The 27,211-nt window shown below is 36.6% G+C and overlaps 2 protein-coding genes across 5 annotated transcripts in view; both read left to right on the top strand.

Moving 5' to 3' along the window:
• Positions 1-12,740, top strand: part of LOC107706185 (upstream-binding protein 1-like) — a 22,136-nt gene extending 9,396 nt beyond the window's left edge. For 2 of the 3 annotated variants that reach the window (XM_016509794.1, XM_016509793.1), the window contains exons 2-16: positions 796-947; positions 1,050-1,126; positions 3,002-3,107; positions 3,244-3,350; positions 5,282-5,434; positions 5,631-5,741; positions 6,705-6,818; positions 7,012-7,118; positions 7,211-7,265; positions 7,370-7,463; positions 7,936-8,026; positions 8,146-8,267; positions 9,874-10,016; positions 10,863-10,914; positions 11,021-12,740. In XM_016509794.1, the coding sequence (XP_016365280.1) occupies positions 796-947; positions 1,050-1,126; positions 3,002-3,107; positions 3,244-3,350; positions 5,282-5,434; positions 5,631-5,741; positions 6,705-6,818; positions 7,012-7,118; positions 7,211-7,265; positions 7,370-7,463; positions 7,936-8,026; positions 8,146-8,267; positions 9,874-10,016; positions 10,863-10,914; positions 11,021-11,058 (1,522 nt within the window). In that variant the 3' untranslated portion in view covers positions 11,059-12,740. The remainder of the gene's footprint in view (positions 1-795; positions 948-1,049; positions 1,127-3,001; positions 3,108-3,243; positions 3,351-5,281; positions 5,435-5,630; positions 5,742-6,704; positions 6,819-7,011; positions 7,119-7,210; positions 7,266-7,369; positions 7,464-7,935; positions 8,027-8,145; positions 8,268-9,873; positions 10,017-10,862; positions 10,915-11,020) is intronic. The other variant, XM_016509795.1, reaches the window with a different exon arrangement.
• Positions 12,741-14,064: 1,324 nt separating this feature from the next.
• The window catches only part of LOC107706184 (programmed cell death 6-interacting protein-like), an 18,738-nt gene continuing 5,591 nt past the window's right edge, over positions 14,065-27,211 (top strand). Inside the window, exons 1-13 of one of the 2 annotated variants that reach the window (XM_016509791.1) lie at positions 14,065-14,348; positions 16,355-16,403; positions 16,524-16,593; positions 18,024-18,151; positions 18,236-18,389; positions 18,463-18,563; positions 20,446-20,577; positions 20,703-20,925; positions 21,041-21,164; positions 22,115-22,292; positions 22,750-22,861; positions 23,054-23,223; positions 25,425-25,673. In XM_016509791.1, the coding sequence (XP_016365277.1) occupies positions 14,143-14,348; positions 16,355-16,403; positions 16,524-16,593; positions 18,024-18,151; positions 18,236-18,389; positions 18,463-18,563; positions 20,446-20,577; positions 20,703-20,925; positions 21,041-21,164; positions 22,115-22,292; positions 22,750-22,861; positions 23,054-23,223; positions 25,425-25,673 (1,896 nt within the window). In that variant the 5' untranslated portion in view covers positions 14,065-14,142. The remainder of the gene's footprint in view (positions 14,349-16,354; positions 16,404-16,523; positions 16,594-18,023; positions 18,152-18,235; positions 18,390-18,462; positions 18,564-20,445; positions 20,578-20,702; positions 20,926-21,040; positions 21,165-22,114; positions 22,293-22,749; positions 22,862-23,053; positions 23,224-25,424; positions 25,674-27,211) is intronic. The other variant, XM_016509792.1, reaches the window with a different exon arrangement.

Raw genomic sequence — 27,211 nt, forward strand, 5'->3', positions numbered from 1 at the left:
TCAGATGGTATTAATTTGATTTGTGCAGGTCTTAAAAAGGTCTTAAATTTGAGCTTAAAAATCCTGCAGAAACCCTGTCATATCAACTTGTGGAAAATGGGCATCCGATGACCCCTTTAAATATAATTTATTCCTGATGGCAAAGCTGAATTTTCAGTCTTCAGTGTCACATGATCCTTCAGAAATCATTCTAATATGCTGATTTGGGGATCAAGAAACATTTCTTATTTGAATGAATAACAAGTTTGGGGGAAAACAGAATTTATTTGAAATAAAAATGTTAACATTATAAATGCTTTACTGTTATTTTTGAACACATTAATGCATCCTTGCTGTATTATTTTGTTTAAAAAAAATCACACTGACCCCAAACGTCTGAACAGTATTTTAATCTTTTAATACTTAGTAAGTACATTTTATTTATATAGCACATTTAAACATAGCAAAGCTATAGTATCCAAAGTGCTAAACAAAGTAAAAGAAAGTTAAAGACCAAACAAAACAGGCAATAAACCAAAAATACATTATTGTAAATACATACCTGCCTTTTGTTTTATTTTTATTTCCTAGCAGTCTGATGAGAATATGTCTTTATATGTTTGTGGTTCAGATGTATGCAAGAGCGGTCATGTGACGTGTGGTTTTTAAAGTGTCTATAGGTGTAAGCAGACGGGGGCTCCCCATATACCTTTTTCCGTGACAACCATTTCCATACTGATGGGAGAGGTTCTGTGGTTCTAACTGACATATTTCGTAACTTCCGTTTATCTTTGTGTCTGTGTTTGTTTTCCTTAGTGACGTGTTGGCTCTGCCCATCTTTAAGCAGGAAGATGTTAGCGTCCCTGTGGAGTCTGACACCAAGAATCCTCCGTTTCAGTATGTGCTGTGTACCGCCACATCCCCTGCTGTTAAACTGCACGAGGAGACGCTCACCTACCTAAACCAAGGTATGATTTTCATTAACTATATTTCTTTCTCTATTCCTTAGAGAATACCAAGACCCTTGTTGAGAAGATTTTCAGTAACACGCTTCCCCTCTCCCTCTGTAGGCCAGTCGTATGAGATCCGATTGCTTGATAATAGGAAAATAGAGGAGATGCCTGAACTCAACAACAAGACTGTTAAGGTGAGAGATTGTGTGTGTTTTATCAGTGCTGTGCACTTGTGGTTTTGTGTGGTGTGGTATTCAGTGAATCTACAACAACTTGGCAAAATTAATTGTATTTATGTTGAGAGTTTGCCATATAAATTGAAATTGGAAAGGAAAAAAATTAACAAGGAAATTTGTTCTACAGAATAGTTCAAATCAACCGGTATGTTTTTTATGACCAGTATGATACTGATTATTTTTAGACTTAAGTGTTTTTGTTATTCATACTTTTTTAGATTAATTTCTGTTTTTTTATTTTATAATAGCTAAATGGTTGATCACAAACCTTTCAAGGCGAGTGGATGCTTTATAAGACTATAAAATTGCGATGAATAATAAAATTAATAATAAAAAAAGATTTGAGTGACACATTAAAGGGATAATTCACCCAAAAATAAAATTCTGTCATTAATTATTCTCCCTCATGTCGTTCCAAACCCGTAAGATCTTTGTTCATCTTCGGAATCCAAATTAAGATATTTTTGATGAAATCTGAGAGCTTTCTGACCTCCATAGACAGCAACGCAACTGAAATGTTCAAGGCCCAAAAGGTAGTGAGGACATCGTTAAAATAGTCCATGTGACATCAGTGGTTCAACCATAATTTTATGAAGTTACATGAATACTTTTTGTGCACAAAGAAAACAAAAATAACACCTTTATTCAACAATTTCTTCTCTTCCGTGTCAGTCTTCGAAGTGCATTCATTGTGTGGCGCTGCTGATGCTCTGACGTTGAACCCGGATGCGCTGTGCCTTGTTTACAAGCAGAGGAAGACGCACGCACGCTGTACATAAAACAGTCTTCGTAAAAATGTCTGAAGATTTCGACAGAAAAGATGACTTGCAATTTTTTTGCACAGCCTTATTTGAATCAGAATATACAGACGATGAACGCTGGCGCATGCACTACACACATGCGTCGTGGTACCCTTGTGAGCGCATGGGGAAGACTGACACAGAAGAGAAGAAATTGTTGAATAAAGTCACTCATTACTTTTGTTTTCTTTGCGTGCAAAAAGTATTCTCATAAAATTACGGTTGAACCACTGATATCACATGGACTATTTTAACGATGTCCTCACTACCTTTTTGGGCCTTGAACGTGTCAGTTGCGTTGCTGTCTATGGGAGGGTCAGAAAACTCTCAGATTTCATCAAAAATATCTTAATTTGTGTTCTGAAGTTGAGCGAAGGTCTTAGAGGTTTGGAACGACTGAGGGTGAGTAATTAATGACAGAATTTTCATTTTTGGGTGAACTATCCCTATAAGTTATTTGTGAACAGTGTTGTTTACTGGCACAGTTTTGTAATGGCATTGTTACGTCCATTTATCTGTAAACATAATTTATATAAGTTATTTTTTTTATGTAGATTTAACATCTTTACTATCACTTTTGATCAATTTAATGCATAAGTGCTAAATAAAAATATTTTCTTTAAAATAGAAATCTTACTGATCCCAAACTTTTGACCAGTAAATAGACAACATTTTTCTTCCATTGTCTTTGCTGGTCACATACATAAATAAATAATACAGTGTGATCAATGTAGTCTGATTCATGAACAAATGACTCTTAGAAGTAATTTCTTTGAATGATTTGTGAACTACTGTTTTGAATCAGTCTGAGGAATCCCTCATTGAGTGAATGCACTGGTTTAACCACAGTGGACATCTACACAGTCTTTTTATATCATCAAATTCAATCCCGGCTTCAACATCGCAACTAGGATAACATGTCATTTGTTTTGCCATGGTGATTCAGCAGTGCAGGAAGGACGGGTATGGTGTATGGCTCTTTAAGAGTGCTGCTTTTTGTGTTTGTGTGTGTTTGGTTTGGGGTGAATTATAGAGTATAGTTAGGGTGGTTTTCCATGACCGAAGGCTTCAGTACATGGAGCACCAGCAGCTGGAGGGCTGGAAATGGAATCGGCCTGGCGACCGCCTCCTCGACATCGGTGAGAGCTTATGTGTTTACTTGAGTTTGCTGCCATCAATTTGCTCAGTCTTTTTGATTCATCAGGTAAATAGTATCAAAGCAGCATAAAGCCTCAGGAGAGAGAGTTTTTACAGTGCGTCATGTGTTTGTTACAGATATCCCCATGTCAGTTGGCATCACTGAGCCCCACACACACCCGTCACAGCTAAACGCTGCAGAGTTCCTGTGGGATCTCTCCAAGCGAGCATCTGTGTTTGTGCAGGTAAACCCCAATTCAAGATCAAACCACAAACATGCAGCCATGTTGTTATAGTTTAAAGGTTACAGAAACATACTACAGAGTTTCAGTTTGAAATGTAATTTCCAAATAGCTCTTGGGGCAGCCTAATGTATGATGTACAATGTTGCAACAAGTGTAATAAAACATTATGGACATAATGTTTTATTACACTTGTTGCAACACTGTGCATAATATTTTTCTGCATATACCTGTTGATAATTAACAAGGAAGTCAACAGTTGGGACACTATTTTTCAACCAATTTTACACATTTTAGGACTTTTTTTAATGTAAGCACACTTGATTTGTAAATGTAAATGGGTTGGACAATTTTTTTTAATTCAAATATCAGAATTGCATTAGACTTTGCACTGTAATTGCAATAGACCTGTTGCTGTTTTATTATATTATTAATATTAACCTGTATATTTAAAGCAATTATTTCTGTCTGTTTACTTGAATATTTACATTCATTTTATATATATATATATATGTATGTGTGTGTGTGTGTGTGTGTGTATGTGTGTGTATATATATATATATATATATATATATATGTGTGTGTTTACTTTAATAAGAAATATAGAATGTAATAAGAAATAAGAATGTAATTTAATATTTAACATTTTAAAATATGTGCGTGTTCTATGTATGTTACATTAAATTACATTTATATTGCATTAAATTATTAAAATAATATAACCATTGTAATACTGTATTGTCATCAATATATTTTGCTGTGGTATTAAAATTGGTATTAAAGGGGTCATATGATGCTGCTAAAAAGAACATTATTTTGTGTATTTGGTGTAATGAAATGTGTTTATGCGGTTTAAAGTTCAAAAAACACATTATTTTCCACATACTGTACATTATTGTTTCTCCTCTATGCCCCGCCTTTTTGAAACGCGTCGATTTTTACAAAACTGGAAGGCCAACCAAAGTAGTTTCGCTTTCACAACAAAGCACACAGCGTCTTCAGGAAATGGCTGCAGCGTCAACAATACAGCGAGAATAAAAGTTACGCCTTCTTTCTTTGCGTGAACATTTGGGCGGTGTTATGCAAATCTTCCCAGATCGTGACGTAGGTATGTGGGGGCGTGTTAGAACGAGCCGTTTTAGGTAGGCGTGGCTGACTCTTAACTTTTATAAAGAATATCTCTTTGGTTTTGAGACTTTAGTGTTTGCAACTTTACAGATCTTCTTTATGCACCAAGAGCTTGTAACACTCCAAAGAGAAAGGAAAAATTGAAATCGCAACATATGACCCCTTTAAGAATTGTGAAATTTTTACTACATTGATATCAAGTACTGAAACTTTGATGTTTATACAACCTTATTTAGGACATATTACTTGAATTTGGTTGAATAATCATTCGCTGTTTGCTCTACAATGCTTCTCTGTGGAACTTTCTTATACTAGTTGCCCCTGTATAATATTATTAATTATGTTTCTGCAAAAATTGAGCACATAAATGTGCAGTTGAGCATTCACTGGTGTGTAATGCTTCAGGTCAATATTAAATTCTGGCTGGCAAGATCCTCACAGCTGTTTTGTGTAGTTAATGAATAGAACATGCCTGAAGCACTATCTCATTGGCCAGAAATTCTCTCTCACACTCAAAGGAGCTATGTAGATGTTGTGCCAATAGCGTCAGACATGTTTGAGATTATCTTAAAGTCCCAGACATGTTGGAGAGAGTCTGATTAGGGCTACTAGCTCTTTGATATTATCTCTTGACCTTCAATCAATTTCCAACATCTGAATATCATTCCAGTTGATTGAAAATGTATCTGGCACATCCTAATCTGTGCAGAAATAGTGCAATGGATGCCAAGGATCTTCTCAAGAGTGCTTCAGGAACCGATCATGTGTTCCACATTAATTATCTTTCCTTCCTTCCCTTATTGAAGGTTCATTGCATCAGTACAGAGTTCACCCCGCGGAAACACGGTGGAGAGAAAGGAGTTCCGTTCCGGATCCAGATTGACACTTTTAAACAAAATGAAAGCGGAGAGTACACCGAGCACCTGCACTCCGCCAGCTGCCAGATCAAAGTCTTTAAGGTGATGCCACACGCATGCAAACATGCATTAAATGCAAGGAAATATCTGTGGTGTTTGGTTGAAGATTGCAGATCTGAATCCATTTCACCCTTGTATTTCCTATATTGAATGCTTAATGGGTATGTTTTGAAGCATTAATGTGACATTGAAGTCTTTAGTATGTATTCAACTGTAACTCATACTCTCCTATTAACAGCCAAAGGGAGCAGACAGAAAACAAAAAACAGACCGAGAGAAGATGGAGAAAAAGACAGTGCAGGAGAAAGAAAAATATCAACCCTCTTATGACACCACTATTTTGTCAGAGGCAAGAATATTCAAGTATTTTATGTTTTGTTTTGTCACCTATTAATACTGACACCTATTGACATGGATACAGCATTACATAGAAAATAAAAAACTACTACTGGCTACTAATTGTACAAATAGCCTCTTCATAGATGTATATGTCACCCTTGATTAATTTAGACCGATAATAAGGGGTTGCTGAGATAAAGCAAAGAGCATTTAGCTGGTCATGTTACAGCCACCATATGGCAGGGACAACTTTATATTGAGTTTAATATCAGTGGCCTAAAATTAAATGTGACTGAAGTCTCCATCTTAAGTCAGTGTACATCATTTCACACATATACTATAAATACTATTCACTCCTGTAGGAACTTTCCCCTTATTTCAGAAAATTATGCTATTCTAGTATTTAATTATATTTTGATTTAGCTTTTATTTTTATATATTTTTTTCATTTTAGTTTGTTTTTGCTTCTGTTTTCTAAATATTTCTGTTTAGCTTTGGTTTATTTCTATTTTAGTTTTAGTACTTCCACTTATTATATTTAATTTAGTTGCCAAGTCAACATTTCAAATTTTCATTTAAGTTTTTTAAAAATCTAATATATATATATATATATATATATATATAGATAGTTTAATTAATTTATATAGTTTAATTAATTTCAACTTTTTCAATTAACCATAATAAGTCTTGGTTAGAAATAACAACTCTGCTCAAAAAACAGAAATGATTGATGTTGATGAACAACATTCCTTCCAGTTTATCACCTATAACTAGCAAAGAGCAAATCATGGTTAATGGTTATAACAAGTAATTAGCTGTTGAAAAAAGGGACAAGCCCTTTAATATGTTTTACCTAAACTTCCTGTTTCAGTAGGAAGAACATCAACACAGGTCAGAAAACTGACTGTATTCTAATTTACATGTGTCTGTTTTTCTCTGTTTTTTTCACTGTGGTTTGTCTCTTTTTGCGTAGACTCGATTGGAGCCTGTGATTGAGGAGGCTGTAGAACATGAGCTAAAGAAATCCAGCAAGCGGACACTTCCTGCAGACTGTGGCGATTCCATCGCCAAAAGCAAAAGAGGAAGTGTAAGTGCCCACTCACCTCTGCTGCGTTAACAGTTCACTCATTCAAAACTCCAAAACATGGTTCATATTTGTTTTTAGATCAGTGTCCTTCATCAGTGTGTGGCGGGTCATACGTTAGTCTGACATCAGAATTCAGTTTTGTTTAGGATCACTTTGGACTTTTTCTCACATATCTCTCTTTCTCTCATTGTAGTGCTCTCCATGGCCAGATAATGCATACGTCAACCCCAACACAGCAGCTACACCGACCTTCACCTCCAGCACACACACCTACAGCCCTAACAGCACAGTACCAGACAGGTGACACACTCATGAAGCGTCTCTGTGTTTCTTTTACATTGTGCCATGAACCACAGTTAGGCTTTACCTAATGCTTGTACTTTTGTTTTCAGTGAGTCGTCTTCACCTAACCATCAAGGGGATCTTGGTAGCCTCATGTCTATGGAGGTTTGTACATGTTTATATATTAAATCTTTACTAATTTGCCTTAAAAGATGCACATTTGTTTTTCTTTTGCATCTGAAAAACATAAATCTGTGAACATTTTGCAGTCTCTGAGTCCCACAGCATCTATACAGGACACACAGAAGTGGATGCTTAAGAACAGATTTAACTCATACAGTCGTATTTTCACCCATTTCTCAGGTATTTACACAGTTTCTGTTGCAAAGATTAAACTACACTAGGGCTGGGTAAAAATATCTGTATATGAAGAATTGCAGTCTTCATTTGAATCATCCTGATATCGATTCTTAGTTGTCCTCACAAAGCTGTGTAAAACCAAACATACAGTGTATTCTAAATCATGAACAAATGACTCTTATGAACTGTTTTTTTAATGAATAGTCCAAAAAGATAAGTTACCAGTTTAAATCAGTCTGAAACGGTTGCCTAATACAATTTAAAAGAATCTCTTTCTTATAAACATAATCAAATAGGGCATTAAGACTGAAATATCGAAATAGACTGAATCAGAATTTAATAGAATCTAGAGTTCTGAATCAGAATCCAATGGAAAAGGGAAATCTGTGTAATTATCCAGCCCTAACAGACACAGCATTAAACTATAAGTAGTTATAAATAAGACCAATTTGATACGACTGATTTTTCATCTTAGGTTCTGATCTACTGAAATTAACTCGTGAGGATTTAGTCCAAATTTGTGGTGCAGCTGATGGAATCAGACTCTACAATGCACTTAAGTCAAGGTATGATTAAAAGAAAATCACAAGTGATGTTAATATATGATTGAGGAGTTTTCTTACCATTATGAATGTGTAAACTAAAGAATTCTGTTCACATTGTGCGTGTTTGTGTCCCCGTACAGAGCAGTGCGTCCCAGACTCACAGTTTACGTGTCCCTGGAGGCGTCTCAGAGTGAGAGCCCTCTACTGGAGAAACGTGGCCACAGCAAAAACGGCGAACACAGCAGTCCAACATCCATACCTGGTATATAAATATCAATCGTGGAGACTTGCACAGCCATTCCTAACATACCACAATCATAACAAATAAATAACATCTATCGTGTGGCAACAACAAACATGCAGTGCAGGATTATTCAGCAGCACTGAATTGCTTGATCTATTGTACGAACCTTCATAACCTTTCCACCAAAGTAATACAAATGGTGAACCAAAAGGTGTTCACTTTTTTCATTTTTCTGATACTCAATACCACATAATGTAAAAAGTGTAAGCTGCATGACTTAATCAAAATGTAAGGTAGTGCTCTCAGTTTGCTTGATTTTTTGTTTTTGTTAGTTTTTTTGAAATTGGTAACATAAAACAGCAACAGATGGCGATGTTTAATGCATTCACATTAATGAACATTTTTCAATCTAATAATTACTGAAAGTTGTAAGGAATTTGAAAACCCCACAATCATACACATTAGGCTGTTACATTACAATATTCAAACTATTACAAGATAAATTGCAGGGCAGACATGAGACAAATTAGCACAAATTAGCAAATCAAAAGTTGATAAGTTCAGTATGCTTTTTTAAAAGAAATTAATAGCAAGGATGCATTAAATTGATCAAAAGTGACAGTAAAGCTTTTAATGTTGTTACAAAAAAGTCTGCAGTTCTTTTGAACTTTCGATTTATGAAAAAAATTACTGAAAAAAAATGTCACAGACAGTTTACCTAAAAATATTGAGCAGCACAACTGTTTTTAACATTGATAATAATAAGAAATGTTTCTTAGAATGATTTCTGAAGGATCATGTAACACTAAAGACTTGAGTAATGCCTACTGAAAATTCAGCTTTGCCATCACAGGAATAAATTACATGTTGAAATATATTAAAATCGTTATTTTTATTATATTAAAATGGTTATTTTAAATTGTAATAATATTTCACTGTATTACTGTATTTTTAATCAAATAAATGCAGTCTTGGTTAGCATAAGAGACATTTTAAAAAACGCTTAAAGATTTTACCTACCCCTTCTGTAAAATATAAAAAGCTTTAAATTAAAAAAATATATATGTAAAATAATAATAATCTTACCGACCCCAAACCATTAACGGGTAGTTTGTAAGATAAAGATGCAACCATAAAAAAAGCCATAATACGAAAAAAAAAAACTTGTTCCTCATCCTGCTCTCGAAAACACAACACCATAACAATTGACATTTTACATGGCAACAAGACCACACCTCAAACCCGACATCATTCTCTCTGCAGCCACTTCTAATAACAGACTTAAAACGCTGTGCTCAGACCCCAAACTCATTTACCAAGAAATAATCAGGTTTCCTAATTACTGGTTACCTAATAAATGAATTCTATAGAAATTCACAGATGAATATGTTTGTTCATTTGGATAAATGAAGTATTTAATGTTTTATCAAACACATTGCATCACAGCCAATTGTAAAATTGTTGCAAATTCCATCGTGTTTGTCTCTCATTAAATAGGTCAAACCCTTTCTGTTTGTATTCTTTTGGTTCTGCAGATGTAATATGTTTTTATTTAGGTCAGTCTACTGTGAAATCTACAATCATTGTTGGTCTTGTTTTAAAATGTGTCTGCGTTTGTGTTTAGTTTACCACGCTCTTTACCTTGAGGAGATGACGGCTTGCGAACTAACTAGGAAAATCTCCAGTGTCTTGGCACTGCCGCTGTCCCACATCAACCAAGTCTACAAACAGGGGCCCACAGGGATACACATACTACTCAGCGACCAGGTAAACACAGACCTACATCACAGATTCATGCAACCACACTAAAAGCAGCCAGAAACAGTCTCTTCTCTTTCCCTGTTATCAGGTAGCGGTAATAAGTTGGCCAACTGTGGCTGCTCATTTGAATAATTTTTTGCATCATGCCACAGATAAAACACACTTCATTGTAGACTTTTTTTTCTGCTGTTATTGTCATGAATAACTGGATCATGTAGGTGAAGAACATCATGTGACAGATTTGTCTAGTGAATGGTAATGCCATGTATTAATGGAACAGAATGTAAATGTCTGTTACACTCATCAAGGCTACATTTATTTACATTTATATTACAATGTAAAATAACACTTTTCTATTTTAAAGGGGTCATATGATGTTGCTAAAAAGAACATTATTTGGTGTAATGAAGGTTTAAGGTTCAAAAAACACATTATTTTCCACATACTGTATATTATTGTTTCTCCTCTATGCCCCGCCTTTCTGAAACGCATCGATTTTTACAAAGCTCATCTCCCTCTAATGGCAAAACTTAATTTTCAGCAGCTATTACTCCAGTCTTCAGTGTCACATGATCCTTCAGAAAACATTTCTTATTATTAATATTGAAAACAGTTGTGCTGCTTAATATTTTTGTAGAAACCATGATATGTATATATATATATATATATAAATATATAAATGACTGTAGCAACAAATGATACTGACTACACTTAACACTGATATGATTTAAAATGTAGTCCTAAAGATCATATTTGGAACAAATCTGTGTAGTGCGAAGAAGACTTAGTAACTCAAATATATCCTAATATATAAGATAATGCCTTACAATCTTTTTTTTTTTTTGCTTACAGATGGTTTATAACTTCCCAGATGAGAGCAGTTTTATTGTCAGCACAATACAAGGTAAACATTTTCAAATAACAGAGAATCTATGGCGGAAACATTTCATTAAACCCCCTCACTGCTTTTCTTGTTCTCCAACATTTCTGTGACTTTTATTCATCCTCAGATGACACCAGTGATGGATTTCACCTAGTCCTGAAGTAGAGCTGCTGCAAGCAACGTGAAGCAGAGTGTGATGACATCTCAAGGCCTCCATACTGCCATTCTTGAGCATTGAACATGTTCCCTCCATCCTCCTCTCTCTTCCTTTCCTCATCTCTCTCTCGTTCTTCACGTCTCGCACGTCGGAGGAGAGAGAGATAGCTGGGGTTGGGCAGGGCCTCCTAACTGTTAGAATCTGACTTCAGTGTGTAAATTGTTTCATATTGAAAACACTTAAACTGATGCCAGTGTGTGCGAGCAGTGGGCTTTTAAGTATGCGTGCGAGTGCGTTTTTAAAGGTTGAATCGGGAGGGATGGAGGTGGGCAGAAACCGCAAGGAAGTGGAGGAGAATTGTGACCACTTTTACTTCAGCATGATGTTCGTGGAAGAATCTGAGTATCCGGCGCCGCGATACGGCTGTGCTCAGACTCTGTCCTCACTTTGCTAATTATGAACGTACAGTACTTACTTTAGTTTGTCTGCCTTTTGTCTGCGAGTTGTCAACCGTTTCGCTTCCTTCCCCTTCGGATTGGCCTGCAGATGCTATCACAAACCCCTCGGTAGATAGTAATGACCTCTTTTTTAAATGTGGGGAAACGCGTCCTGACTTAGGCATGCGCAGGACGTCTTTATGTCTGTCTGGCTGAAATAATTCCTTGAGTTTGAGTACGGTGCCCTGCAGCTAGCGTGAGGTTGTGAGACTCAAGTTTCGGCTGTATCCTACTCTCGTAGATGACATTGTCAATGCTGATATTGTTTTCCAATTCCTCTCTCAAGACCAATCGTTTCTGGTGCCATTGTTTCTATTGACTAGATTCTGTTAGTTTCTTAGCATTTACTTTGTGCTTAACGGGATGAATTAAGTGTCACCTGGTTCCACATGTTTAGAATTAAATTATGGTTTTTAGATTGTGATTGTCGTGTTTCGGATTCTCTGTGCCCGGTAACTGCGTACCTGCCCTTTATAGTAGCTCCTGGCACAGATTATAACACGATTATTGATAAATGTGCACAATCACAAGCAGCCATAAATTATATTTCCCATAATGCCTTTGCTTTCTATTATCTTAATTTTTTGACCTAGGATATGACGTCGGCTGGTGCTTTTCTAAATGCACACGTGGTTTACCGTCAGCTGCTCCAGTTAAACCTAGCCATCATGGCTGCGGTCAGCAAGCCTTTTTTTTTATTCTTTTTTTCCTTCTTAAATAGAGACTGACTCAATAGGTCTTCTATCTTAGTAGTCATGTATTGGGCAGCTGTGCTTTGGCATGTACTGTGCTTATTATTGCCACTTTATAGAGGAGCATGGTTGTAAGAATGTTGACTCCTTTTAATTCTCATAAAAAAAAATAAAAAAATAAAAAAAAAGGAATGACCAAGTCTGCACTGAAACTGATACCACAATGAAATGGATACTTTGCTGTTGTTGGATGCTCACTTAGACTTTTGGTGTACACAGTGTTTCCAGGTTGAACAAATGATCCAAGTGTAAATCCATGAAGAGGTGTGTTGTTCTCTTCCTCTGATCAAATGCTGTGGATCACCGGACTGTCCTCTGTGTTTCCGTGATGATAATCATGGTGCCCTCATGTCACTGTCTGTCTAAAGAAGCCTCTCTTCCATAGGGGGTGCTGAGATGTACACAATTAATGCCTGTACCAGAAATAAAAATAATTTTCATATATTGTCTCTGACGTACTTCTTCTATTGCGAAGTAAGAGGATAATTAATTTGATAGTTAATTATGTTGAAGGGAAACTGGGGTAAACTTTTTAAGCTGTTTTCTAGAAAAAAAGAAATGAGTGTTAAAAGTAATGTTCCTAATTTGAAGGATGTCTGCAATTAAATTATCAGACATTCATAACATAGGGACATAGATATCCAAATTAAATATATATATATATATTAATATTAATCTAATTTTGTAATAGTATTCATTTAAAGCTCAGAGCTATGATACATGGGGAAAATGCTTCAACTAATAATTCAGGAATAATCTTTATTAAATCATTTACATTGTACATTAGCATTTCACCAACATGTATGAGATTTAAAATGAGATTTGTTGGTTAAATTAATTTAGTGTGCAATGTAGATAAATGTATTTTGTCATACAAAATATGTGGTACTACTTTACAATAAGGTTCAATTAATTAACATTGAAAAATACTTCTAAAGCATTTATAAATCTTAATATCAATTTCAACATTTACTAAAATACATTTTAATGAATGCATGCATAAAATGTATCTGTTAATATTATTTAATGGACCTGAGCTAACATGAACCAACAATAGAACGGTCAAGTAATGTATTGCTTATCGTCAGTTCTTGTTAGTTAATCCATTAACTAACATTGACAAATGGAACCTTATTGTAAACTATTATCAAATATGTTTAACAATAAGATTCTTATCACTTTTGCCATGCTTCAGGTATTATTACAGACTGTATGTGATTGTAAATATATGGTCAGAAGACTAAATGGATGAGTCATTGGGAGAACGGGGTAAGGTGTGTCAGAAGGACACACCTTACCCCATTCTCTCTTATCTTGAACTATATACGTGTATATTAAATTTCTATATGGATCAAACTGGGGATTCGTCTGTCACTTCCATAGAGGTCACTTCTTAAACTCATCGTCCAATTCCCAGTGATTTATTTTTTATTTTTTATAAAAACTTCAGAGTGATTTACAGGTAGGCTACTGTACACTTACTAAGAAAAGTTTTGTCATGCACCTGATTAGTTATGTTACACCCAGCAAAAACTTGATATGAATGCAAAACGTTGAATTTACTGCATCTATAGAATTTATACTATACTAAAATACAGTTCTACATAAGCCTCCTGTGCAGGAACATGGAAATAAAACGCTATTTACATATTTATGGATTTAAATGGAAGGACATTTAACGTGTGTGCGATTACACCAGCGAGCGCAGAATGCGCATGCGTTACTTCGACAGTGCATCTGACGTGATGACGCACTCCGGAGAACCAGGAAGTGCTCTGCCTTTGTTTTTGTCCGTCTGCAGTGTTCTCATTCGCCACTAGAATTGTGTTTCACGCGGGCCCAAATGGCGACGTTTATTTCTGTCCCGTTGAAGAAGTCCTCGGAGGTCGACTTAGTGAAACCATTGTCGAAATTTGTAACGTCCACGTATCCTCCCGGTGAGGAGCAGACGGAGTCTCTCCGTGCCGTGGAAGAGCTCAATAAGCTGCGTAAAAGTGCTCTTGGGAGGCCGCTGGACAAACACGAGAGCTCGCTGGAAATCCTGCTGCGGTAAGAGCCTGACAGGACAACTTGATTACGAAGTTTCAATGGGTGTTTATTTCTGCTGTCTGTTAAATATTGACAGCTCTTGTTTCGTGGTTTGTTATTCAATCTGTATGATTTAACGTTACTAAAGTGCCGATTATTTTCTGTTAGCGGATAGCAGAAGATGTCTAAAGCACAGGAAGCTAGCAAGTTTAATCCATTTTTATGCCGCAAACGTGCGACAACATGTCTCCATTTTATGTAGAGTTGATAATATCTGATAACAGAACTAGTTTCTTTAAGAGTTTAGCTTATGTCAAGAGTTTATTATCTGTTTGCTTCATTGAAATATAAAACGTGAACTGGAGGTGTTACTCATGCTGGTTGCCCTGTTTGTTGCTCAAATGAGTGTATTTACGTCTACAATTAGTAACGTTATGTCTTATTGTTTTAGTGTTTAGAGTGCATATATGTGTTTAGGGCGGTTTGTAGTTTAACGTTACGTCATTATATTTGAGCAGTTGAGATTCTATTCTTTGGGGAAGTTGACATCCTGTGGTGTGACATGCTACACTCCATCTAATTTATGTCATACTCGCATATTAATTAAGAGGCTACAAAGAATATATGTACTTTTAAAATTCTTCAAACCCTATGAGCATTTAAAATAAACTAGTAAACCCAAAATGGTGATTAAAATGAGGGAAAACATAAATCGTTGAAAAGTTACAGCGTCTAAACTTTACATTCATGCATTTACATACATTTTACCCTAAAATTACTAAACAAGTTTAGTAAAAAAAAAAAAAAAGTCCATGAGCACGCTATGCGTCAACACCCATTTATCAAACGTCACCCAGCTTCCTGGTTTTGCGTGACTCAGGTGTCATTCAGATTCACCTCTTCAAACTTTCACTATAGATTAATAGTACGTCGTACGACGCAAATAACAGAAATAAATAAGAAAATATGTTCGGAGTGTTTATATTATATTCACAAAGCAATTCGGTCAGTTATCGTCGACCTAGTTTTCACGTGATTCCATTACGTCACGTATTTGCAGCGAGGCGGTGTATACAGGTGTGAGTGACGTATACGTTTTATTTTGGGAAGAATTTATAACTGCGCTTCATGCTTTATTTCTTTATCTATAAACCAGCAGCTGATCTTTTGCTTTGAAAGAGTTGAGGAAATGGCTAATTAATTTGTTTAACAAAATCAGATTTGCTGCATCATGCTTTCAGCACTTCATTTTGTCCCCTTTTATATCCATTGTTTTGGTCTTGCTGAAATGTTTATTTATATGAATTGGGAAATTGTTAGAATTTATTATTTACCTTCTATGATACCATAAGACTAACATTATTATATTATTTTTAATATTGAGAAAAGTAACAAAACTATGTATTTTAATTCTACTTAAAACTGTTGACTTTCATATGAAGAATTAGGCCTTATTTTCCCAGTCAGCGGTTAGATTCTGCATTTCATCTGTGGTTTAATGTAGTTGAGTTAATGTAGTGACTGGGACTTGCGCCATCTGGAGAGTGAATGAGAAGTGTGTTGAATAAGCTTTTTGTTTGCTGCTTTGTAGCCATGCTCAATGGTCAAGATGAATGGCCTGCTTTGTAGCTCCTAGTTAGACTGGTGTTTGGTTTGTATGACGAAGAGCCCCTTGGGCACAACCATCAGCGGTATTCCCTCTCGAGTCTACACTCATGTTCTTTTTATAGAGCCGAGAGGCAAGAAATAGCAGATAGAAAACATATGGAGTAGAGGTGTGGGGAAATGCTCTTCTTTCCTTCCAGGAAGGAAATGTTTTTGTCACTAGTTAGCTCTGTAACAATGAGGCTGAGTAACATCATTAACATCATTTGCTTCTTGTGTCAGACTGACAGTCACATGAGAATGCTGTCATGGCTAAATTTTTTGTCATTATGGTTTATGTTCCATCTAAAGAAACTAAAGCGTTTTTCCTCACACTTTCCATTTTAACAGCTTTTCTCATTGTTTTTCTCTCTCCCCTTTAGATATTATGATCAGCTCTGTGCAATTGAACCCAAATTTCCTTTTACAGAGGTAACCTAAATAAATATTAACCCATCCATTTGTTTTATGACAATAATTGATTATAATAATATAGAGTAATTTGAGCATATTCATAAGTCTGTAAATAATACATAACTGTTTTTTTTCCAGTTATGTCTGACATTTACATGGAAAGATGCTTTTGATAAAGGATCTCTTTTTGGAGGCTCAGTCAAGCTTGGTGAGTTGATATGTGATTTTAAAGCAAAATAAGCACGTCAGTACAAACAAATGCACCTAAGGTGAAATTAATTTATTTGTGTTACATACTTCAATGTTAAACATTAGTACTTTCGATTGCACTACAAAAGTGCCCTATGAGTAAGTTGTTTTTAAGGCATTTGTTGTCTTGGTAGATGCTTTATTGCAGATAGTTGTATATAGTTTGTTTAAAACAATTATCTATAATATCTATATTATTTATAACAATTATGTAAATACCTTTGGAGTATGCATCAATAAATATTATATTTCTGTCATCCATATTCAAGGAAAATATGAACTAATTTGAAACCGAGCACATTTTTATAAAAGTTTCGCTTTTATTTTTAATGTTTCTATATGAAGTTTGACATGCTGAAAACAAATATCACTTTACTTTTTGTGTATCATTAACGGTGCCTAAAGAAATATGTTGACAACTTATAGAAGCTAATCTGTTATTACTCATGCATAAAACTTACATGATACATGCATAACGCTGTGCTAACAACAATTTAACCTAAACAGTTACCAAAAGCGAGTCTTCCAAAACTTCAGAAGTGTACATTGGATGATTTTTGTCTTTTTATGACTAGTCCCACAATGTTCTGAATCTGGAATGTTCCAGAAAGCTCTAGAATATTACAGAATGTTACAGAAATTTATTAGAATTTTCCCATCCTTGTAAAAGCAAAATGTCTTTAAAAAAATAGCAAACTTATCTGTACTAAACCAGTGTTTCATAATTAATGATAGAAGTTCAAAAATTGACCATACCTAAATATTTACCTAAATATTGATGATGCATGCAAATAAATAGTCGTTAATAACTAGCACCACAGAATTACAGAAGAACTATTAAAAAAAAGTAAGCGAAACAATTTTGTTACATTGAGTTATTGTGTTTGCACATAAATAATGTTATCTCCAGTAGTTCCATAACTTAATCACATGACTCATTTGCATACTTTATTTATTACTTACTACTACATGTTACCACTTATTTCTCAACTTTTTTTAATGCAGAGTGTCCTGATTTCTTTTACTTTGTTGGTACTTTTTTTTGTTTTGGACCATATCGTGTTTACAGATGCATGATAAATCTCTTTTTTATTCATGTGAAATTAAGATTTAATAATCAAAAATAGGAAAGTTACTTGTTATTCATATATGGATAAAGTACTAAATACTTTATGGTGTTAATAGTAAAATGCTTAGACAAAGAAACATTATTTATATAGCACATTTTATATATACATGTTTTATAGTGCTTTGCTTATGCAATATAAAAGTCAATTAATTTAAAAATCTCAATAAAAATGTCTTATAAAAAGAATTAAGAGAATAGAAAAAAGAACAAACTTAAACAGTGATTAATACATTGCGGTTAATACTGTTTGTGTGCTTCAGCATTGGCAAGTCTGGGCTATGAGAAGACGTGTGTGTTGTTTAATGTGGGCGCGCTGGCCAGTCAGATTGCTTCTGAGCAGAATCTCGACAATGACGAGGGACTGAAGACCGCCGCCAAGTTCTACCAGGTTTGATTTTGACCTTTAGTCCTTCAACAACACAGACAATCAAGAGAAATAAAAATGTTTCAAGCATTTCCTGTCTCTTTCCAGCTGGCGAGTGGTGCATTTGCTCATATAAAGGATACAGTGCTCTCTGCACTGAACAGAGAGCCCACCATGGACATCTCCCCCGAGACGGTGGGCACGCTCAGTCAGATCATGCTCAGCCAGGCACAGGAGGTCTTCGTTCTCAAAGCCACTGCTGGTGCGTCTGTGTTTGTTTGTGCATTTTTTGTTTGTAGTTGACACAGTTTTAACTGTAATGTTTCACCTCACAGATAAGATGAAGGACGCCATTGTCGCTAAACTTGCCAATCAGGCGGCAGATTACTATGGCGATGCTTTTAAGCAATGTCAATACAAAGAGAATCTTCCTAAGGTATGTGCAGCTTCCAGTACACATGACAGACATGTTAGTGGGGAAGTTGATCCACTAGGGGTCACTGTGCAATCGAACTAAACACTGTTAAACATTAGGCAAAGATCCCCACATACTGCATGCAGCAATCACTGTGCAGTCCCTCCAGGATTTTGTGATTCTGCGATCGCTGTGCATGGAATGAACAGCCTTGCGTTCTCATCATGACCGATTTACAAGAGCTACATTGGACAAACTAACCGAAAGCAGAACGAATCCGCGCTACTCGTTTAGGCTACGCAGCACAGACTGTTTATATGCTCGGGCCAGAGCTGCGGGCTGATCTCGAACACGCGACACTGTTATACACAGAGCTGGGAGATACGCGGTGTGTTCCAAACAGGATATATCGCCCTCCGAAGGGCACTTCGGAATGAAAACAATCATGGCCGCCATATTGAAGGGTGGTTCCAAACCGGGCTCCCATGATCCTTTGCGCAGATTCTTTGCCTGATGACGGCGCCTCCGTGTGGGCACGTGATGATGACGCAGAAGGGCACTTCAAGAAACAGTTGTTTGGTCCCCTACACCCTTCAACCCTTCGAAGCTCTCACTCCGGAGGGTAAACCCTTTAAAGGGATTAGGGCATAGGGATGAGCCCTTCCGAATGGAACGCAGGGACAGTGAAGAAAGTAGTTCAATTCGCCGCAGAATCAGTAACATCTTTGTGAAATCTCATGAGAAGCATTCAGATTCGGCGAAGAATTCTGTTAAAGCTACAAATATCAGAACAAACGCCACTGGTGTGGAAACCAGGAAAAACATTGTTCAATAAGCACAAATCACCACCATTCACCATGGATTTAACATAGTAAAACTACAGGAACAACTTGTGGCAGAAATGGTCTAATGTTTTTGAGTGTTTTTATATGCTTCACTCAACTTTTCCCAGCACTTCAAAGCTTTAAGTATTACCGAATTTGAAAGTTATTTTAATGTGGTTACATTATTTGTTCATCCTTCATAGGTTGCCCCCATTTATAAAACTAAAAGTTTCATAAAGTAGGAAGGCCAAGTCTTAAAAATAAAAAAAGACATAAAATTATCTCTAGTAGATGGCTGCAGAGAAGTACTTATAGTCTTATTAGCCATTTCCACTCCCTAATATATATTTTTGTATTTATTAAATTATATTTAGACATTATGAATGACAGTAATAAAAGTTAATTTTATCTGCATCTCAACTACTCAGACAGCACAAGTACATCTGTTAGACGTCTGTTAAAAATCTGGAAAACATCTGCTGTGTAATCTGATAAACGTCTCAAGAAGCAGTTTTACATGCATTCTAATAAATGTCTATTTAACATCTGTCCTCAAATGTTAGTCTGGAGCCCTACAATAGTTCTCTAAGTCAGAAAAGTCATAACAATGTTAGAAGAATGTTGTCTGTGAAATGATGGAAAAAAGAAATGCCGCAAATATGACCGCAAATTTTGAAAAAAGCCGCAGCAAAATCAGTCACTTTAGGCCACAAAAATCTGAAAAAAGTCCTGCGAAATCCTGGAGGGACTGAAAATCTGTGGGTGTGTCTGTATACGTGTGTCAAGAAATTTAAGTTTCCTTGATTCCCATTTGACTGCTAGACACCCCTCATACACAGACACACACTCTCACAGCCTCCAGCCTTTGTTTCTTCTCCTATTGATCTGTGAGTGAACGCTGCATGAGTGTTGTGTGAGGAGTTGGTTGGGGTTCGCTGAAGGATGCGTGCTGATTTGCTGTTCTGTTTTTTCTTCCTGCGCCCTGTGCTGTGTGTCTGTGCTCGTTTGTGGTTGCCTGTGGTGTTGGTTCGTGGTTGCCGTGGCGTTTGTGATTGCTGTGGTTGCCTCTCCCTGGTCAGTATTTTTATTTCCAGGAAGTGCTTCCCGTCCTCGCCGCCAAGCACTGTATGATGCAGGCCACCGCAGAGCTTCACCAGTCAGCCTTGGCCAATCAGAAGAAAAAATTCGGAGAGGAGATCACTCGGCTGCAGGTGTGTTTGTCTGTGTGTGACAGACTGTTTATTGTTGGCTGGCCGGTTGCTTGTTTTATTTATTCGCTTTTGAGCTTCATTAATAGTTAACGTTGACGTTCAGGTTTCTCATGCGTGTTTTGCAGCACGCCACAGAGCTGGTGAAGACCGCGGCTTCTCGATACGATGAGTATGTTAATGTAAAGGATCTCTCCGATAAGATCAGTCGCGCCCTCACAGCTGCAAAGAAAGACAATGACTTCATTTACCATGACCGTGTGCCAGAGGTCAAAGACCTGGAGCACATTGGCAAAGCATCTTTGGTCAAAGCAACTGCAATTCAGACACCACTGAGCCAGAAGTTCACAGGTCAGAACGATGCACACATGACAATCCTTTTGTTTGGATTTTTTTGGATTATTTCCCGTTTCTTATGTGAAAAAATTTAACAAATTGCATTATTTTCTGTTTTGTTTGTGTTTAGATCTGTTTGAGAAGATGGTGCCGATGGCAGTGCAGCAGTCAATGAGTGCAGCCAATTCCAGGAAGGCTGACACAGTCAACAGATTGATTGGCAGCATGAGGGAAGCAACGAATCTCTGCAACGGGTCAGTGTTGCTGCAAATGTTTGCTCTTACATGAGTCCATTTAAACTCCATTAAAAGTCCATTAACGTGTACAATGAGAGCTTTTACTTCTTTTCTTTTAATTGTTTTAAAGGGATAGTTCACCCAAAAATGAAAATTCTTTCATTAATTACTCTCACTCATGTCTTTCCAAAACCATAAGACCTTCGCTCATCTTCAGAACACAAATTAAGATATTTTTGATGAAATCTGAGCGCTTTCTGACCCTCCATAGACCGCAAGGTAACTACCACGTTCAAGGTCCAGAAACGTAGTAAGGACATTGTTAAAGGGGTCATATGATGTGATTTCAATTTTTCCTTTCTCTTTGGGTCTGGCGCTTCTGACTCACAGCCTGTAAGTACGTTTTTTATGTTTAAAGAATTTGCCACTGATGATTCAAACGCGAGTTTTGAGCAGTGTAGAGTAGCGCTTGTTGTTTGTCGTTTCTCCAGATATGGTTTTATGTTTAAGCAAGGCGCTACACGCAACGCAACACGTAAAAAGATAATATAAGTCATTATAAATATAATCAGTAATTATGTTCCCACTGGATGCTTTGAACATAGGTTTTATGGGTTTGGAACATCATGAGGGTGAGTAATTAATGACAGAATTTTCATTTTGGGGTGAACTATCCCTTTAAAGGGTTAGTTCACCCAAAAATGAAAATTAGACTGTGTTATATAACTCCAATTGGATTCGTCAGAAAGAAGAAAGTCGTATACACCTAGGATGCCTCGAGGGTGATCATTTTTGGGTGAACTAACCCTTTAAGGCATCAATCACAGATGTAATAATACACACAATTCTTTTATTTAAACCTGGATATGCTGTCTAAATGATCAGTTTTATCAGTATTTTGGGTGGATAAATGAGGTTTGGTGGTAGTGCTGATTAATCAACTGATATTGATTGTTGCTGATTGGTAGGGTGTTGGCGTCTTTGAACCTGCCGGCAGCATTAGAAGATCTGTCAGGTGATGCAGTCCCTCAGTCCATCCTTGAGAAGAGTCGTGCTGTTGTTCAGCAGGGCGGCCTACAGAGCATCGAACAGCTTATTAAAGATCTCCCTGAACTACTGCAGAGGAACCGTGAGATCCTGGATGAGGTGATGCACACGTTCATCTGTTTCATGCCCTTTTATAAACCACAAGATCCAAACGTCTGAGATCACTAGTAATAATGCTTCTGTTTGTGCATTTATCTAATCTAATCTAATATTCATAGTATTAATTGGAATGAAAAATGTCTATGGCAATTTCAGTGTAAAAGATCCAAAGAGCCACTTAGACTTCAGTGGAAGAAAAACATCTAACATCTATACAAAGGCGTTCACACATGATCATTTATATACATTTCTCGTAACCAAATAGCACAGAATCATAAATATTTCCTTTTCATTTTATGTCCTGATTTTTCAAAATGCTGAAATGGTTTATTTCCAAATTTAAATGGGGAAAATACTATCCAAACCTGCTGTATATTGTATGACACCATTTGACTGTATGTACTCGCACTCCATGCCAGTTAGTATATTGAACAAAAATTATGTGTTGTTATTACAGTCCTTAAAGATGTTAGATGATGAGGAAACAACAGACAATGAACTCAGAGGCAAATTCAATCAGCGCTGGAGCAGAACTCCCTCTGGAGATCTGTATAAACCACTCAGAGCAGGTACGTACACATTTCCACTTACCATTTATGCATTTAGCAGATGCTTTTACCTAATGAGTCTTACAGTGCATTCTAGGTAAACACATTATCAGTTTGTGTGTTTTCCCTGCTCATGACTTTTATGTTACTAGTGTCATGCTCTACCAGTTGAGCAACCGGAACCCAACCCTCTCTCTCTGTTTCTCCATGCAGAGGGAAATAATTTTCGCAATATACTGGACAAGGCAGTGCAGGCTGATCAGGTGGTGAAAGAGCGTTACACTGCACATTGTGAGATGATTGCTTTGCTCTGCAAGCCAGAGAATGAGCTCTGTGCCGCCATACCGTCTGCCAACCCTGCCAAGACTCTGCAGGGCAGTGAGGTTAGTGTGTTTTGATTGTTAACTAAAACTACCAAAAAATTATTAAAGAAAAAAAAAAAGCGATTAACAGATATTTAAAAATATATAAATATTAGATGAAAACACTTAAAGGGTTAGTTCACCCAAAAATGAAAATTCTGTCATTAATTACTCACCCTCATCGAACAACTTATTAAAACAAAATAACATCATTTATTCAACGATACTTCTCCCCGAGTTACCGTCTTCTGCCATTTTGGAGGGTACCATGATTCACGCTTTCCCCAGAACGTAATCAGCGTTGTTTACATTCAGCGTGCGCGCGCTTTTTCCTGAATGTAAACAATGCTAATTACGTTCTGGGGAAAGCGCGCGTATGCATCGTGGTACTCTCCAAAATGGCGGAAATTGTTATTTTTGTTTTCTTTGCACACAAAAAGTATTCTCGTAGCTCGCAAAATTGAAGTTGAGCCACTGATGTCACATGGACTGTTTTATCGATGTCCTTGCTACGTTTCTGGATCTGGGAACATTTCAGTTGTGTTGCTGTCTATGGGACGGTCACAGAGCTCTCAGATTTCATAAAAAATATCTTAATTTGTGTTCCGAACATGAACGAAGGTCTTACTGGTTTGGAACGACATGAGGGTGAGTAATTAATGACTGAATTTTCATATGTGAAAAGAGTAGTATGTCCAAATTCACAGTATTCATAAAATAGCAAAAAGTACCTGGATGACCTACTGGCCCAGGCTCATGATCCCACTTTTTGTTGAAGATGGCAATGCCAGAATGCATTAATCCAAGGCAAAAGTTGATTGTAAATGTATTTCATTTCATTTTTACCAAATTAACTTATTCTTAAATAGAATGAATTCCATTTCTACAAAATATTGTAATTAATTACAGTTCTATGTCATGGTTCTCAACCTTGCATTCTTCTGCCAGAGAAGATAGAACACAGAAACAAGTTATGGTTGCTGAATTAATCTGATTCTTTAACAGCCCTCTACGAACACCTTGGCAATTGAATCGCCATTGGCTAGTAAATTATTTTGTTTACTCGCCAGACTGATAAATATATACATACACATATACATCTATACACACATATATATACATACACACACACATATACACACACACATACACACACACACATATACACACACACACATATACATACACACATATACACACAAGCATATACACACACACATACACACACACACATATACACACATACACATACACACCACTGGCGAGTAAAATCTGAGAATTTATTAGCAATTGGCTAATATTAGACATCATTTAGTCGCCAGAGTGAAGATTTAGTCGCATATGCGAGTGATTTACTCGCAATGTAGAGGGTTGTTTAATCAAAGAAGCCAGAATCGTTCAATTTGAATTCCTATTCCTACAATACCTAAGCCTAATTGTAAGTCGCCCTTGCACTTTGCATGATGAATGCTATTTGTGCTTGTGCACAGAATTACGGCCAAAGTAGAGCGTTATAAATCATTCACTTAGGGGTGGGTGTCCAGGTCACACTACAGGCCAAAAACTTGTTTTTTATTTATTTTTTTTCATGCACTGGTCCGTTTTAAGATTTTGGACTATTTTCCTTTCATACCATGTATTAAGCCGCGTTTCCACTGCAGGAACTTTCCCCAGGAACTAGGGACTTTGGGCCGGTACTCGGTGTGTTTCCACCGCAGGAACTATCTTAATTTGTGTTCCGAACATGAACGAAGGTCTTACTGGTTTGGAACGACATGAGGGTGAGTAATTAATGACTGAATTTTCATTTTTGGGTGAACTATACCTTTAAAGTAAAGGAAAATTAGAAATGTTGCCTTGGGAGCTAACCAAAATATTTATTAGTTGAAATACTAAAATTACTAACTGAAACTAAAACTGAAATAAAAAAAATTTATTTAAAATTTGTAAGATGTATTAAAAAATATTTAGAAATATAAAAAATGAATAAAATGACAGAATTACTCAAACTTAAACTAAAATGAAAACTTAAAAATATAAAAAGAAATATATATTTTTTTATATAAAGCTAACTTAAAATATTAATAAAAACTACAATAGTATTTAAATAATACTAAAATAACACTGGGTGAAAGATACTCACACATTGACCCAGTTATCTCACAGACTAACCCTGACCAAACCCTCATGCTATCCTTCAGTCTGGGATTGTCCTCTTGCAGGTGGTAAACGTGCTGAGAGCTCAGCTGGCACAGCTGGATGAGGTGAAGAGGGAACGGGAAGTTCTGGAGGGAGAGGTGAAGTCAGTGACTTTTGATATGACAGCAAAGTTCCTGACCGCACTGGCTCAAGATGGTGCCATTAACGAAGAGGCTCTGACCACCAGTGAGCTGGACACTCGTTACGGCTCTCACACACAACGTGTTCAGCAGAATTTACGCAGACAGGAGGAACTGCTGTCACAGATACAGGTGCACACAAAAACTCACGCATAAGCAACATTTTTCCAGTATTTCAGCAAAGAATTACTAAGTGATAGTCACAGTATTCTAATCGGATTTTATCAGATAAAGATTTAAGGCATAAAAACAGCCCTGCAAAGGCTCAGTTATGAAATCGGATGCATCTGTCAACTTAAATTTAAATAACATTATTTACATAATTTATGACATAAATGTTGCACAACTTAAGACAACTAAGGTTGTTGCTTGAGCTCTGAACATGCTGATTGGTTCACGCAGCATTGTATTTCAACCACCATTTGCATATATATTTTTTTTTAATATTACTGTGATTGTGTCATGAAATGTAGTTTTAAAAGTATTTCAAGCGAGAATGTAGTTGTTTAAAACTCAAATCTGCGGTTTATTTATAAAAACAGCGCCTATTTGAAAATGTGCTTCTCCGATTTCGGAGACGGGAGCTCCATGCGATCGAGAAGGGTATAACTGTAGCCTGGAGATCTCCAAATGGGGGCGGGAACTCCAAAACAGGGTGGGAGCTCCAAAATAGGGCGTGGCTTCCTCCCATTGACAGACAGACACATGACACGCATGCACAATTTTTCCCCCAATCCACTTCAGTGCAAACTCCGCCCCACAGCTGATTCTAAAGATTTTATTGGTTGTCAATTAAAGTGTTGATTTCCTACACTATGCTACAAAAATGCTAACCCCTAAACCTACCCCACACCTGACCCTAACCTTAACCAGTGAAATTGACTGCACGGCGGGATTGGCGCTGAATAGCGTGGTAAAGAATGTTGCAGTTCAGGAGATAAACAGTTAATAAGATTATGCAACATGAGATCGTTCCGTAACTCCCCAACCGAACCTCACCGGACAATGGCACCTTTTTAGTTACACCCAACATCACTATCCCCTCCTACCCTGCGAATTTCAAGCCCCAGGACGCCCCCGTTGCTTAAAACAAAGCGATAGAGTAAAATCTTTCCACTGCGCTGGGACGGCTCGCGGGAGAGCTCGTGGGTGATTCCCGTTTATATCATTAAGCAGAGGTTCAAACTCCAGTCCGAACACAACTGGCCACGAGCTTTGGGCTCTGCTCTCACAGAGAATATTTACTTATATATAGGGATATGCCGGTATCAAATTTTCATGTTGCGATTAATTGCTAATGCTTTTATTACGGTATACGGTATTATCATGATATTGAAATTAAGTATAAAAAAAAAAAGTGCTGTCATAATACAGTATAACAGGTTTAACAGGTTTTTTCTTATAACAAAAATAACTGAACATTTAAATGCAATAAAGCAATACAGAAAAATGTATAAAATGTATAAATTTACACAGATTAAAGTGCAAAAGAACTATAAAGACCAATAGGTATCACTTTACAATAAGACCTCATTAGTTAACCTTAGTTAATGCATTAACATTCACAATGAGCAAAAGCTAATGTTAACTAATGAAGCCCTAATGTAAAGTGTGACCGAACAATAAAGAATCAAAACACTTTCAAACAATATCTAGGGCATGTTGTAGTC

Source organism: Sinocyclocheilus rhinocerous, unplaced genomic scaffold (assembly GCF_001515625.1).
Source record: "Sinocyclocheilus rhinocerous isolate Xijiao unplaced genomic scaffold, SAMN03320098_v1.1 scaffold53, whole genome shotgun sequence".
Classification (NCBI taxonomy): Eukaryota; Metazoa; Chordata; class Actinopteri; order Cypriniformes; family Cyprinidae; genus Sinocyclocheilus; species Sinocyclocheilus rhinocerous.